This window comes from Chenopodium quinoa, unplaced genomic scaffold (genome assembly GCF_001683475.1).
Source record: "Chenopodium quinoa cultivar QQ74 unplaced genomic scaffold, ASM168347v1, whole genome shotgun sequence".
In the NCBI taxonomy this organism is placed as follows: domain Eukaryota; kingdom Viridiplantae; phylum Streptophyta; class Magnoliopsida; order Caryophyllales; family Amaranthaceae; genus Chenopodium; species Chenopodium quinoa.
Window position 1 is genome coordinate 1,596,524 of NW_018744821.1, and position 14,354 is coordinate 1,610,877.

General features: G+C 35.4%; 1 protein-coding gene across 1 annotated transcript; it reads left to right on the top strand.

Annotated features, from left to right (window-relative positions):
• The first annotated feature begins 2,686 nt into the window (after window positions 1–2,686).
• LOC110704155 lies at window positions 2,687–12,928 on the top strand. The gene is made up of 7 exons (XM_021881936.1): window positions 2,687–4,300; window positions 4,793–4,885; window positions 5,028–5,123; window positions 5,313–5,396; window positions 11,854–11,952; window positions 12,046–12,654; window positions 12,773–12,928. Exons 3-7 carry the CDS (start codon window positions 5,103–5,105, stop codon window positions 12,839–12,841), a joined length of 882 nt encoding a protein of 293 aa, XP_021737628.1. The 5' UTR covers window positions 2,687–4,300; window positions 4,793–4,885; window positions 5,028–5,102; the 3' UTR covers window positions 12,842–12,928.
• Window positions 12,929–14,354: the final 1,426 nt, after the last annotated feature.

A 14,354-nucleotide genomic window follows, 5' to 3' on the forward strand; every position in this document is an offset into this window, starting at 1 on the left:
CCGCTCAACTCCAAGAATTAATTTAGGATTATCATCTCCCAAACGCTTGATATAATTAAATTTGCCAGTCGTCGCAATCTAACCAAATTACTAATGATTCCCATCATAATCCTGAGGTGCCACTGCCCACTAGTATCCAATTAAATATATGATCCCCAAATTCGAATAACAAGGTCCTAGAATTTTGACGGTTCCGTCAGTTCGGCAACTTCGACCGGCTTCAATTCGACAACTCGAATGAATTTTAGCATAAATTTCTCATCACCTAATAGGCTAGAATTAATATATAATTATAATTTGATCTTATTTGATTAAGAGCTTTGGTGCTGATAACGTATTGTGAAATAAGGGGAAAGATCAGATTGAAAGAGAATAAATCTATGTATATTATTCCATATGATAAGGTGTATATATACATACATACAATATATTAGGGTTTGATTGGATAAAAATATAAACCCTAGATCTAGATTGTTCCGGAATGATACAAAGGAGGATAATGGATATCCACAAATATTTCATAACAGATACAAAATTATTAATAATTTGCGTCTATTGAGGAAATAAAAATACAATATTATCACCAAAATAAGGAAAAAGATGCTACATTTTGTTAATATAGAAATTACTTATAAAAATAGAAACAAAAAAATTCGAATAGCAACTAAAGCTGTAATTAATACGTTGTAGATTTTGTAGGATATGCATAGAGGTTTTCATGAAAATGGACGGCTCTTATTTGTTGAAGTTGGCTTGTACAAGAAGGGAAAATAAAAGGTTTATTTGATTGATGGTTAGATAGTAACAAAGAATTTTAATCTAGGGATAGTATAGTAACATTAATGACATCAGCACACGGATATATGGTGTAACTTACCAGTTTCCTATAGGGTTAGTGCCATTTTAAATTATTTTATTTAATATTTTACTAATTTGGTGTCAGTTATAATATCAAGTACTACTCATATTTTTCATTTCCCTTTTACCAAAGCGCCTATTAACTTCTTATCTCATCAAAAGTTTTTTTTTTTTTTTTTAAATACAAAATTCAGAAGGAAAATTCTAGTCATACTTTCGTGAAGGAAACAATCCTAAAAGGCTACAATCATCTACAACTTCATTAGAATTTTAATTTACCCCTTTTCCAAAATTCAGAGTTGATTTTAGTTGGAAGCTTCATCAATACATCAAATGGAGTCTTCATCGACGGGGTAATTTACTTAATCTCAACAATTTCTTTCAATAATGCTATACTTGTGATAAGTGCATAATATACCATATTTTTAGTCCATAATATTAGTCTTATAATCGTTTTCTATTATTAATTTTATGATTTATTCAATTTAATATTTATAGTTCTTATTTTATGTTAGTATTTTATTTTATACCTTTTTTATGAATAATTGGTACTTAAAATTATGTTGTGTGTTTTTGGTAGGATAATAAGTGGAGTATTAATTGGACTTGGAAGAATGAAGCCCATGTTACTAGGAATGTCAGTGGGGCGGGTCAAGTAGGAGACCCGCCCCATCCCCGTCGGCTCACCAATCATTGATGGTTCTAAAACTGCCAAGCCTACGTTACACGCAATAGTACCTAAAATTACTACAGGAAAAATATATAAAAGATCATTAGGCCATGCGGGCTCCCCGTAATAATTATGCCCCATGCCTTTCGCTAATTTAGCCCTTAATACAGGATCATTCAAGTCAGGTTTTTTTGTTATTAGGATAGGTGAATTCTTTTCTTAGAGATTCGATTCATCCCCCGAAAGAACCGGACATGAGAATTTTTCATCATCCGGCTCGAGCAAGAATCAAAAGAACCAAATGGATCCAGAATATGGATCTTATCCATCTAAAAGGTTCCCTGTAAGAACCTATTTATTAAATCCTACTTTCCGAAGTTGTAATTATACATGGAAAGAAATTCTGCTCTTACAAATAAATGCTCAACACCCAAGTAGGCTTACAAAGTTGATCATGCTCAAATGCTTTTTGGGTCGTCTCATACCTTGTAATTGGTGTTTATCTCCAAGAGGATGGGTCTCGGTTTGGCGGGTGGTGGGGCGGGGATGGGGATAAAAACCATACCCGCCATGGGTGATGGGGCGGGGGTGGATTTTAAGTTGTACCCGCCCCATCCCCGCCCCGCCACACCCGCCCCACTTCGTACCCGCCCCATCCCCACCTCATACTCACATCTATATATCTTTTAAAGCAAAGTTACATACTTTTATTCTATTTATAAAATAATTACATGAAATACAATATTAATTATAATACTTTGTACGACACTTATATTATAACACAAAAATGTGTATAGAATGTTTTATTTTATAATTCGTATTAATTATGTAAGATTGTGTATTTGAGATACGGATATTAGGTAGACCTTGGGTGGGGATTAGGCGGGTCTTTGGTGGGGATTAGGTGGGGATGGATATCCAAGTGGAGGGTGGGGCGGGGATGGTTTTGGAGTTGTACCCGGTGGGGCGGGGATGGGATGAAAATTGGACCCGCTGCGAGGATGAGGATGGGGATAGGGATGAAAATATTTGGTGGGGATGGGGATGGGAAGGCCAACATCCGCCCCGCCCCGCCCCGCCCCATTGACATCCCTACATGTTACCATATGTACTACTCCAAGTACCACGTGCCATCAAATACAAAGGAAGCAAGAAAAAGACTCCATTTTTCCTAAACCACCCATTATCATTCTTCATCAAAACTGATAATATCCGAAATTCAAGGCGAGATAAGAGAAGATGAATCTCTATCTTTGTTCACAAATTTATCTCTTCAATCCCAGAAAACCTAGGTTGTTTTCGGTTATTAAATCCCCAATTATCCCTTCTAGAAAATACACAAGTATTACCACAAAAATACGGAAGGTTCGTGAGGCTGGGTAGAGCACGAATTGGTCCAAGGTTGATCGATTGGGTGGTATTGGAAGGTGAAGGGACGAATTTGACGGTGGATTCGAGCAGCGGCTGTTTGATTTCTTGGCTCAGTTCATAAGTTCTCCTTAATTTACTCCTCACCTTTTAATTTTGTGATTAATTTGTTTGCTTCTACTTGGTGAATTGGATGTAATTTGATCTTTAATTTCCTGATTTATGTTTCGTCGTTTAAACGCTGAGTATAATCGTTTCAATATTCAATTTGGTATTTAATTGATTCACATATTCTTCTTTGTTTTATATGAACGTTTAATTTACTTGTAATAGTATTCAATTGCTAGTATGAGGTAATTAGACTATGCTAAATTATTACATGATGCGGCATTATTTGATAAGTTAGAGTGAATGACTCGATATTACTAGTTTGAGCGGCTCAACCGTAGTTTTGTTGAGTTTGTGGGTTGATCTAATAAATTAAGTTTATTGGGGTAGAAAGTGTATTAGTAAGATTCTGATCGATTTCTAGTGAGCTATACATGTCAAATCAACTGCGGCGGTAATTTGACTACCTAGATATTAAATTGAATATTGAAGGAGACTATATGAAGGAAGTTGGGAATTTAAGTTATATCGTATTAATCAATGATCGATTTGTTATCATATTGGTGGTTTGCTTGTCGTCTATTTTAAACAACAGATTAGTATATTATTTTTTTATTTTGTTTGGTTTAATTACTCGTTTGATTAAACCCCCCCAATCTCATGTACATAGTGTGAATAATACTCTTTTATGTATATAGTTCATGTTTCGAGTTGATTTTGGGTTTATAAAGGTAATTAATCTCCTCGTGGGTTCGACCCTTACTTACCCTTTCTGCTAGTTGTTAATATTTTTGAAGGTTTAAGTTAGGTAATTTATTAACTTGTTGCATGTTAACATTGGTTCCACCTAGTCGATTTTTTTTTTGGAATTTTTATCTTGTTCCGTTGTTTTATCTTCAATGTCTATAATCATGTAAGAGATTATGTGTAGATTAAAGTAGATTATTTTTCGTATGGTATTGTTTTATTGAAATTTAAAATTGTTCAAATTTTTTGATAATATAATGGAATTTTTAAAGTATAAAAAATCCGAAAAAAATTAATTAAAAAAACGGTTAACATTACATTGTGATGGCGGATTGTAGTTCAAAAGCATTGGATGATCAAGAGGATAATATTTGGGAGAAATTGCTTAAATTCCAAGATGGTTCTTTGGAAGATTTGCTAGTCACCAACGATCCCCAAGACAAACAATTCCTAGCCACCAATAACTCAACCGAAGCTACGCAATGTTCCGACCAGTGTAGTATAGTTCAGATTTCAACACAAGCGGAACCCAATCGAGAGTATTGTAAGGTATGATTTACAATAATGATGGATTAAGAAATTGGTTATCAAATTTGTGCTTATTATCTTAGAATCATTCAAATTTATAATTACTGTTTGAATTCGTTCATAAATTAAGTATGTTGTGGGGATTGTATGTTAAAAGTAATTTGTTGCCGTTGAATTGGATAGTAAACCAAGAATTGTTGTTGATAGTGTTTATCATAAATGGAAACAAGTACGCGTGCATGGAAAATTATATGAACATGCAGGGTCAAACTTAACTATGGCCCTAGTGCAAAATATCAATTACCATCCACGAATTTATTCATTAAAATAGTGTATTTTGTTTGTGGTTACTTGTACTACCAAAAAGCTAAAAAGAAATACCATATATATGTCAAATGTTTCTATTTAAAAGTAAATTCTATGGTAATGACAATCGATGTTTGTGCCGAATAATTTCGCAACAATTAAATTAATCAATTGAAAGTGGTCGTAATAACTATAAACATGTTGTAGGATGATGTTCATACCGAAGGGAATGTTCTTGATGGTCAGGGTCACGCTGATGTTCATGTGCGCCCTCTTTGAGTGGTGGATGTTACTAGTGAGGTAAAAGTCGCTACAATATTGATATGTATTTATCTAATTAACACCTATAGTGTCATTGATTAACACCTATTAGAATTATCTTGATTCAAATTTGAGAATCATTGATTCGCTTTTTTCATTAACAGTTGATATGATTTTGTAGGATGATTGTGGGTTTAAGGGAGGCAGTGGTCATGAAGACTTGCCCACGAAGGGGCCAGAGCCTTCACATGCTGCAATGGCGGAGTTACCCAAAAAGGTTATATCTGTTTTAATTTAATTTACATGTGAAAATATCCACAATTAATTTGAAAAAATTATGCTTGTACGATGAGTGTTGGTGTTCAAATGAAAATTTTTCCCATATTAATAAATTTACTTATTAAATTATAGGTTAAATGACCTACTATTGTGCCAATATTCACTTATACTTTATGATATTTTGTAGGATGTTATGGATAAAGTTGGCAGGCCGCACGATGACATGCACAATGATGGTGATCAGCCTGCTCGTGTGGAATTTACCAAAAAGGTAAATGCAGTTACCAAAAAAATATCATTGGATACTAATTTAATTATAAATAGCATGTTACTTGTAAAATTTTCACCTAATGTTAAACTTATAAAATTCAGATTAATCTTAACTTATTGATTTTCACGTATTGTTACTTGTGGTAAAATTATTAATGTATAAAACACACCATTATTAAAAAAATAAAAACTAGTATCATTGTATATGCAAATCGTATCATTTTAAAAAAGAATAAGGACCAATATGTGTTTTTTTTTATTTGTTGTATACTTGTATGTATTTAGCTTTTTGAAGCCGGTGGTTCAAGTCAAAGTGCAATAACAAAGAAGAAAAGAACCCCAAGAAAAGGGGCATCTAAACAAGTGAGAATTTTGTTGGTAAAATACCTGTTGATTCCAATGACAAAACAGAGAATATGAAAGGGAAAAATACTTGATCGAAGATCTCAAACTCACAGTCGCGCCGTGGAACATAATCCACTGCCTTAGAAGCAAAATACGCCACCACCGGTACAGGTTTCTTGATGACGCACGCCCCCCAAGTTTAACGCAACTCTCCTTCGTAATTCGTGTACCCGAATCCGAAGCATGGAGTTACTCAAGAACTGTTCAGATCTCAAAGGGTAGGTTTTGTGTTTTTGTGTTTAGGTTATTTCAATAATGAAATTAACGTGTATCAAATAAGAGTTAAGGAGTAGTATTTATAGGAGAAGAAAGAAAAAGAAACAAAACAAGGCAAGCCTTCCACGCAAAGCCCAAACCCACAACCGAGCTATAGCTCTCTCGCATGAGAGCTCTCGCTCGGCCCTGCCATAGGCTATCTGGGCAGCGAGCTATAGCTCTTTCGCATGAGAGCTCTAGCTCGGACTTGCCACAAGCCATTTATTAGCACCGAGCTCTAGCTCCCTTGCTAGCTCGTCCTTGCGTGGCTCACTAGTCTTGTGTGCTACATCCCTTTCTCACTAGCTCCTTGCACACATCGACATCAAGGTGACCACACTCACTTAACAACACTCCGATTTGCATTAGAAGGATTAGCAAAACTCCAACAATCCCCCACTAATGCAAAACGGACATGAGATCATGAAATCTGACTAGTAAAATGAAAGGTTAAGTACTTAAGCACTAATATCTATAAGGTTTGAACTAATGCCTTAGTGACACAGGAATTCAACACTCTTCTGGTGAGTATCCAAAGGTTTGAACTCCTAGAAGCGAAGAAGGAACATGTATCACATACTTCACCTTTTGAACTTGAGAAACTCCGCCACTCTTGGCCAACACCTTGGGCTCTCATGAGTACTTCAGGAAAATTACACCACAATTTTCCCTTAAAGGAGGCCACCCCTCGTACTCACGTAGGTGTTCCGTCTGTGTATAAAATACACATTCCCTGCACATCTAGGGTCTTTCCTTGCAGGCTTAAAACACATTCAAGCACCTTGCAAACCCAAGATTTTCTGTGCAATGGAATAAGAACATTAAGAACGAAAAGTTCAACCCTATCAACTCGACGGTGCATCTATCAATCCACTGCTCAATGAGCTGTTAGGCTAGATGCATTAAGGGATACTCCCAACCTCAGTCATTCGGTACCATTATCGTTCCCTATTCGAGAATTATCAGGGCTAGTGGTTCTAATTTATTTAAGAATCACTATCGTTCCCACCTCTCAAGCAACTGGGCTAGTAGTATTAAGAGCAAGCAATGCTCAACCTTCCACCTTCGGTGTCATTTTCAATCCTACTCTAAGAGCCACTGGGCTAATGGTCTTGTATCCACTTAAGAACCATTATCAATCCCTGCTCAAAGAATAACTGGACAAATGACATTAAGAGCCACACTCAACCTTACTAAATCCACCTGATCAACAAACCATTGAAAAAAGTTATAGATTCAATAAACATAAATGGTGTAAATCCAACAATGAGTCAACCAAAACAAGGCTCTAGACCCATTCGGAACAAAAGTTCAATAAATTAAAACACTTTGGTGTGTCCATGTAAGCTGTCTCAATTGACCACCCAACCTGGGTTATGGACATATTAAGAGCACTTAAAGCTCAACCTGTAAACATCAAGCAACAAGTCTACCAAAGTATCTCATAACCATATAAATTAGAGGGTTATCAAGCCAGATAACTTCCAAACGTAGACTCATCTTTTAAATCTTCGTCTCTGGAATAATTTAAAATACCTCATAGGATCTTAAATATATTCTCTTAGACAATCAAGCACTTATCTGTGCTTCATCCTTGTATAAGGACCTACTTGATTCTTCTTTTCTTTCACGTACTCTGACATGAGTATCACCTCCACAAGATTTGTCTAACTTTGTCACTACATCTGTATACAGTTCCTGACAGCATACATAGACACTTGTGAAAAATAATGTAGAGAACATGAGGATCAACTTACCCCCACAATGGACAAACTTCCAGAGATTAATTTTTGCAACAATCATCTTCTTGACCACGTCATCCAATCTAATGAACCTTTTCTTCATAATGGATAGTGTACAACAATTTGTTTTACAGCGCACTCGAAACAGAGCATCACCCTTCATCATGTAAAAACCATACACTGAAGAGGTTCAACTAATCATCGTTGTTCATTCAATCACTGTCTCTTAGAACTTGAGAAATTTTCTCACTTTAACCTTCATCCCTGTACTAACTGAAACTCAAACAATAATTGAGTAATTCTCTCTTGACAAACAGAATGAACAATATAGTTCACAACAAAACCACTACACGTCAAGAATAGTTTGTTCATCATTTAGATTGCAAAACATTAGCACATTTGAATCAAACATCAAGGCCAAATCATTAAAATAACTCTGGCTTAGACATGATAAATATAATTTACCAAACCACTTTCTCTACATCACAATAATGAGATTGATGCGTACCTTTATTAGTTCATTGGCATACTGCCTAGAACCATTCTGCTTATCACATTATCTTGTACTTGTTTCTTGGTTTAGAGTCACATATACATCATTATCTCAATTAACAACATGCATTTGAAGTTAACAACTTATGATCATTCTAGCAAATGAACTCTATCAATGTGAACCATAGTAACATCACACATGCATCAAGAAGTTCAACTCACATGCCAAGAAAAACTTAACATAACAAGTTAGATTACTCAAATCTAACCCCCACTCACCATACATATCACAAAAGATATAACATTATGAGCAAAAATACCTCATCTTCTAAGTTGTCACCTGTGCATGCGTTTTAAATACACACCCTTGATTTACAATCAATCACGCTAGGAAGCTTAAGCAACCTTACTGCAAACCAGGAAAGCTTAGAACAAACCAGGTGAGTCATAAGAGTTGGTCAGCACAAAACTTACAGAATAAATCCTAACAACATAGTATCTTACCTTCAGCTCATTTCCAATCAACCTCCTTTCAACTCACCTTGAAAGTTACTTACAACAGATGGATTTTTAATAACAAGGCAAGATATACTCTTCTCAAACATATCAGACTCAAAGGAGTGCACACTCGCATTAACATGCTTCTTTCCACAACTAGTTAATCAAGGTTTATCCATATGGTTCAGGATTTTTTCATCCACCACTACTTGAATACATACCACACAACAAACCATCTACATACAACTTTCGATCAAGAAAGTAAAATCAAGATGATACACAACTAGTTCAAGCTTTAATCCAATACACCTTAGATGATGAACTCATCAACTTTACTAGCAGAATAAAGCTTAGGAATCAAGAACAAATCCTATGAACGACCAAAACTAACATGTCATGTCATAGGAAAACATATACTTGAGACATTTCAAGGATTTAACATATCAAGCTCGTACATGATAAACGTAGCAGATATTCAGCATACATATCACCCACAGTCCCACAAGCCTTCATGCTTTATGTGAAACATATATAGAAGTCAATTCTTCTTTATTGGAAACCCCCACATCACATATACCACATGAAAATAATCATGACTCGGGTAGTATCAACCAAATTCTTGGGTGAAATACTTACTAAACAAATAAACAACTGAAACATATCTGCAACCCCCACAATACTAACATTCACAAAATATTAATAGACTTTAAAGACATATGGGATGTTAATTCTCATCCTTACCTCATGTGGGGCACTTACACTTCAAACTTGCACGGCCATTCTAGCTTTGTTAAGTCAAGCCTTTTTTATTCTGCTAATAAGCACGGAAATCAACCCGTTCTCATCTAGACCATCAACAAGAAAAATAATTGCTACACCTCTAGCAAATTAAATACATTTCAAGTTCGTGAACAAAGCTGATTAAGATCACAAGAATTAAAAGAAACAATAATTCTAAATCCCTTTTTAATCTAAAAAGACACTTACAAGCTTATCACAACTCCGTGCTCAACAAAACATTGTCCATGAGTAGGAAAAATAACAATAAAAACACTATCGTAAGATAGAACACATGTCATCCCTAATCTACTAAGACAAAACACATTAAAGTCCATGAACATAAATAAATTACCATTGGACAAAACATAAATTAGCAGAAATAAATTACTTTGCAAACCAACAAGAAAATAACCACAGATAAACGTCTCTTACGAGGACCTTCCTCCTCTATACCACTCATCAACAAGAGTACAAACAACTAATTAACTTACTAGTTAGTCTCAAGATCTAACTCAAATCACCTCATCCCCACATTGCATTGCAATAGCTCATAATCATAAAATTAAGCATATCAGGGGCCACATAATAATAGACACCATATTATGTAAAGTTAGAAAATAATTATTTGAGGACTTATCTGATTTAGCTTATTGTAGCTGTTATAGTTCTCCACTCTGATCATATTCACTTGATCAACCGAGTGAATCGAGGAGACTGCTACTATCGGGCTAACAGTTGTATATCACATCACCAGAACAAGAACCATCTTTTCCATGGAAATACAATCCTGAATGCAGATATCCAGTCGGCACTCTTCTGAGTCTTCGATTTATAGTTCCCGTATTACATCCAGTTAAACACCAAGATCAATTTAATTGCAGTGTCTTAATATTACATACCGGAGTAATAGAGACAATTTAAATGTCCACCTTAACTGCATCATCATGGCATCAACCTTGGAGCCCAAAACCAATGTCAGCAATTCATAATTACGCTCAACCCAAACTTCCAAATTAAAGGACAAGGTAGGCGCAGCAATAATATTCTAATTATATATTCATCATCAACGCAAATCCTTGCTTAATGATATAATTTACTAAAAATTCCACCGACAATCTTCAATGGAAATTTCAGGTTTTCTTTTCTCTTAATTCTTTAGATACTATGATACAATTTGAAACCATATTTGACAAACGGAAAAATTAGGAATTAACTTTCCTTAACCTTGCTGACATAATGTCCACTAGAAGCCATAAATTAAATAAAGAAGGTTGTAGTTAAGCAAAGATCAAACACACTTTACCGAGTTCATCCATCCAACAATATACACAGATATTTCACACTGACGGATAAATTAAATTTCCCCAAAATTTAGGGTTCTTAAACTTCGAGAAATACGGATGAATTTCATACGAGGATCCCGAACCAAATTTTAATTTCCATCCCGATCAAACGATTTATATAATTGAATAATCCAGGAATCAACAGTATAATAAATTAATACTATTTCGCTTCTAAATTGTTGGTAAAATACCTATTGATTCCAATGACAAAACAGAAAATATGAAAGGGAAAAATACTTGATCGAAGATCTCAAACTCACAGTCGCGCCGTGGAATATAATCCACAGCCTTAGAAGCAAAATACGCCACCACCGGTACAGGTTTCTTGATGACGCACGCCCCCCAAGTTTAACGCAACTCTCCTTCGTAATTCGTGTACCCGAATCCGAAGCATGGAGTTACTCAAGAACTGTTCAGATCTCAAAGGGTAGGTTTTGTGTTTTTGTGTTTAGGTTATTTCAATAATGAAATTAACGTGTATCAAATAAGAGTTAAGGAGTAGTATTTATAGGAGAAGAAAGAAAAAGAAACAAAACAAGGCAAGCCTTCCACGCAAAGCCCAAACCCACAACCGAGCTATAGCTCTCTCGCATGAGAGCTCGCTCGGCCCTGCCATAGGCTATCTGGGCAGCGAGCTATAGCTCTTTCGCATGAGAGCTCTAGCTCGGACTTGCCACAAGCCATTTATTAGCACCGAGCTCTAGCTCCCTTGCTAGCTCGTCCTTGCGTGGCTCACTAGTCTTGTGTGCTACATCCCTTTCTCACTAGCTCCTTGCACACATCGACATCAAGGTGACCACACTCACTTAACAACACTCCGATTTGCATTAGAAGGATTAGCAAAACTCCAACAAATTTTAATACACAAAATCAACCAAAGTTTATTTCTATTTAGCACTTGTTTATTATTTTAGAAACGATGTTCATGTTGATGAGTTCGCAGAAGAATGTTGAAGCTACAGTAGCAGAGAAAGGAGTTGTATCCGAGGGTGTTGCACCTTCGAGAAAGCGAGGAAGACCGCGTAAAGAAGGACCCAAGCACGTAAGATTTAAAAAAATAATACAAATTAGTTGGTAAATTACATGTACAAGTTTGTTTTTCAGTTTGTTTAATTCGTTTGTTTCTTTGGTGTAGTACCCTATTGTTAGGACCTACCCTAAAGATGTTGTGAAGGTTTTGAAGAAAATAAGCTCTCAAAGAAGGAAGTACGTGAGGAAAACAGTTTTCAAGTCTTTTCTTGACATAAAAATCAAACATTTCGATAGGAATTTCTTGGCATATTTATATAGCCGATGGGATGCTAGTAGGAAAGTACTACGTATTCGAGATGATTACGAAGTACAGATAGATGATGAGATGGTCGGGTGGATCACGGGACTTCCATACGGTGAAGTGACCCGAGACATTCCTCCAGTAAAAAGGGGGAAATCTAGTATCCAGGATATGAAGACCGAAAACAGAAATGCTGGTGGAATCGGCTACAGAGTTGTGCATAACATGTGTTTGGATGAAGCCAAGGAAAAATCTGAATTTTTGAAGCACTTTGTTCTCTATGTTTTTGGTAATATTTTATGCACGACGACTAGCAACAACATTAGCCCGGACCTCTGTTGGTTGGTGAGAAGGAAGTTTCTGCGTGATGCTAAGAAGTACAGCTGGTCAAAGTTTATCCTAGAGTGGATGGTGAAATATGGAAATGGGGATTCTACCAAGGGGTTTAAAGGATCTCCTACGGTTCTGATGGTAAGCATTGTTACTTTTTGATGCATTTCACTGTAAATCTTGTTACTGATAAATTGTGTAATTTTTTGTTGTTTTCGATTTTATTTAAGAGTAATACAACAATGCATGGTTTGTGCAGGCGGATGCACGATCCACATGGTGCATCTCTTTCAAAAAAAAGCGGAAAAAACATTGCATAAAAATATAAAGAACATTTAGTTTAAGTGAAAAGAACATATTATAGAATTGTAATGAACATTGTATAGATATGTAAAAAACATTCCGTTAAAGTGCAAAAAACATGTTATAAAATTGTAAAGAACAAAATGTGCAGTTAAATAATGTTCTTTATCTTCATGTTCTTTGATGTCAAAATAATGTACTTTTATTTGTAACATATGTTAATTGTTTAATTTGAAATGTTATTTGAAATTTGTCTTTAGATTATGGTGGTTGAATAAAAATAATGTTCATTACATTATATTATCATTAAAGGTGATAAAAATTTTGGGTCGGGCTAGGCTATAACATAATATCTCGTGTCCAAAAAACCCGAAAAATGTAGTGGGCTTTCCGGCTTTTTTTCGGGTCGAGTTTGGATTTTTTTTAATTAAAAATGCATTTTTAGGCTTGTCTAAACCCGCCCTATTTTCGGGTTGGATCGGGTCGGGCCGAAGTTGATCACCTCTAATTATCATGTTTTTAATTAATATTACGGATGTTCTTTAGATATATATAAAGAACGTGAAGTTGGATGTTTTTTTTACAAAATAGGTATATGTTCTTTAAAAAACAACTATATGTTCATTACAATACAGCTATATGTGATGTTCTTACAACGGAATGTTCATTCCGCGTTTTAAAAGAGAAAACGGATGCACGGAGCATCGTGCATCCGCCTCCATAGAAAAAATTTCAGTAATCCAACACACATTTTTTCAATTACTATTTTACTAACTTTATTAACAAAATGCATATAGCATACCTAGACTGTTTGAACATTGGTGGTCAAGGTGTGATGTGGGACAAAGATGTTCCAAGAATTGGGTGTTGGCAACAGAAGCGATAGCATCTGACCTAAGGCCTGATGGATCTTTTGGTGCAGTTAAGGTATTCAAAACCTAACCTCAACATGTTCAATTATGTACTCGTGAATTCATGTTTGGTCTTCCATGAATACAATGATTTATGTGCAGGTTGTCCGTGGTGTGGTGTACGGAGAGAAATACCCAATTGGAAAGTCAATGAAAATACCGATTTGGCTTCAATCAGATAGTTCTGGGTCAAAGACAGTGGTGCTAGTGTAAGTCTCACTAAGTCTCATGCCATTTGTTGATTTCATTTCGTTGATCAAGACTGAAATTCTATTTATTAGTAACAACAATGTTTTATAAGTATTCCAAATATTTGATTTCCTAATAGGATTCAAAAAGTAAGGATTCTGAAGATGCCACGAAACCTGAGAGAGTTTGAAAATTACCAGAAAATAAAAGTAAGGGAAAAGAAGTTGAGAAAAAAAAATCCAAGGCTGATCGTGGGTCAAACAGTGATGACTCTGAGAAGGTGACTAAACTTGTGAAAATATTGTAAAATTAAATACGCTTGTGTGTGTGATAATGGAGGTAGCTTGAAACTTCTCCAATGGCGGAAATATGGGTAATTGGGAAAAGAAGAGAGAGAGAGAGAGAGATAGAGAAACAGAGGGGAACCGAAGAGAGAAG

What these genes read in the sequence shown, in the direction of transcription:
- LOC110704155 (XM_021881936.1), top strand. Translation starts at nt 5,103, where the DNA reads ATGGCGGAGTTACCCAAAAAG. An exon ending in TGGCGGAGTTACCCAAAAAG is followed by an intron (nt 5,124 to 5,312) that starts GTTATATCTGTT and finishes GATATTTTGTAG; the next exon opens with GATGTTATGGATAAAGTTGG. An exon ending in GATCTCCTACGGTTCTGATG is followed by an intron (nt 12,655 to 12,772) that starts GTAAGCATTGTT and finishes TGGTTTGTGCAG; the next exon opens with GCGGATGCACGATCCACATG.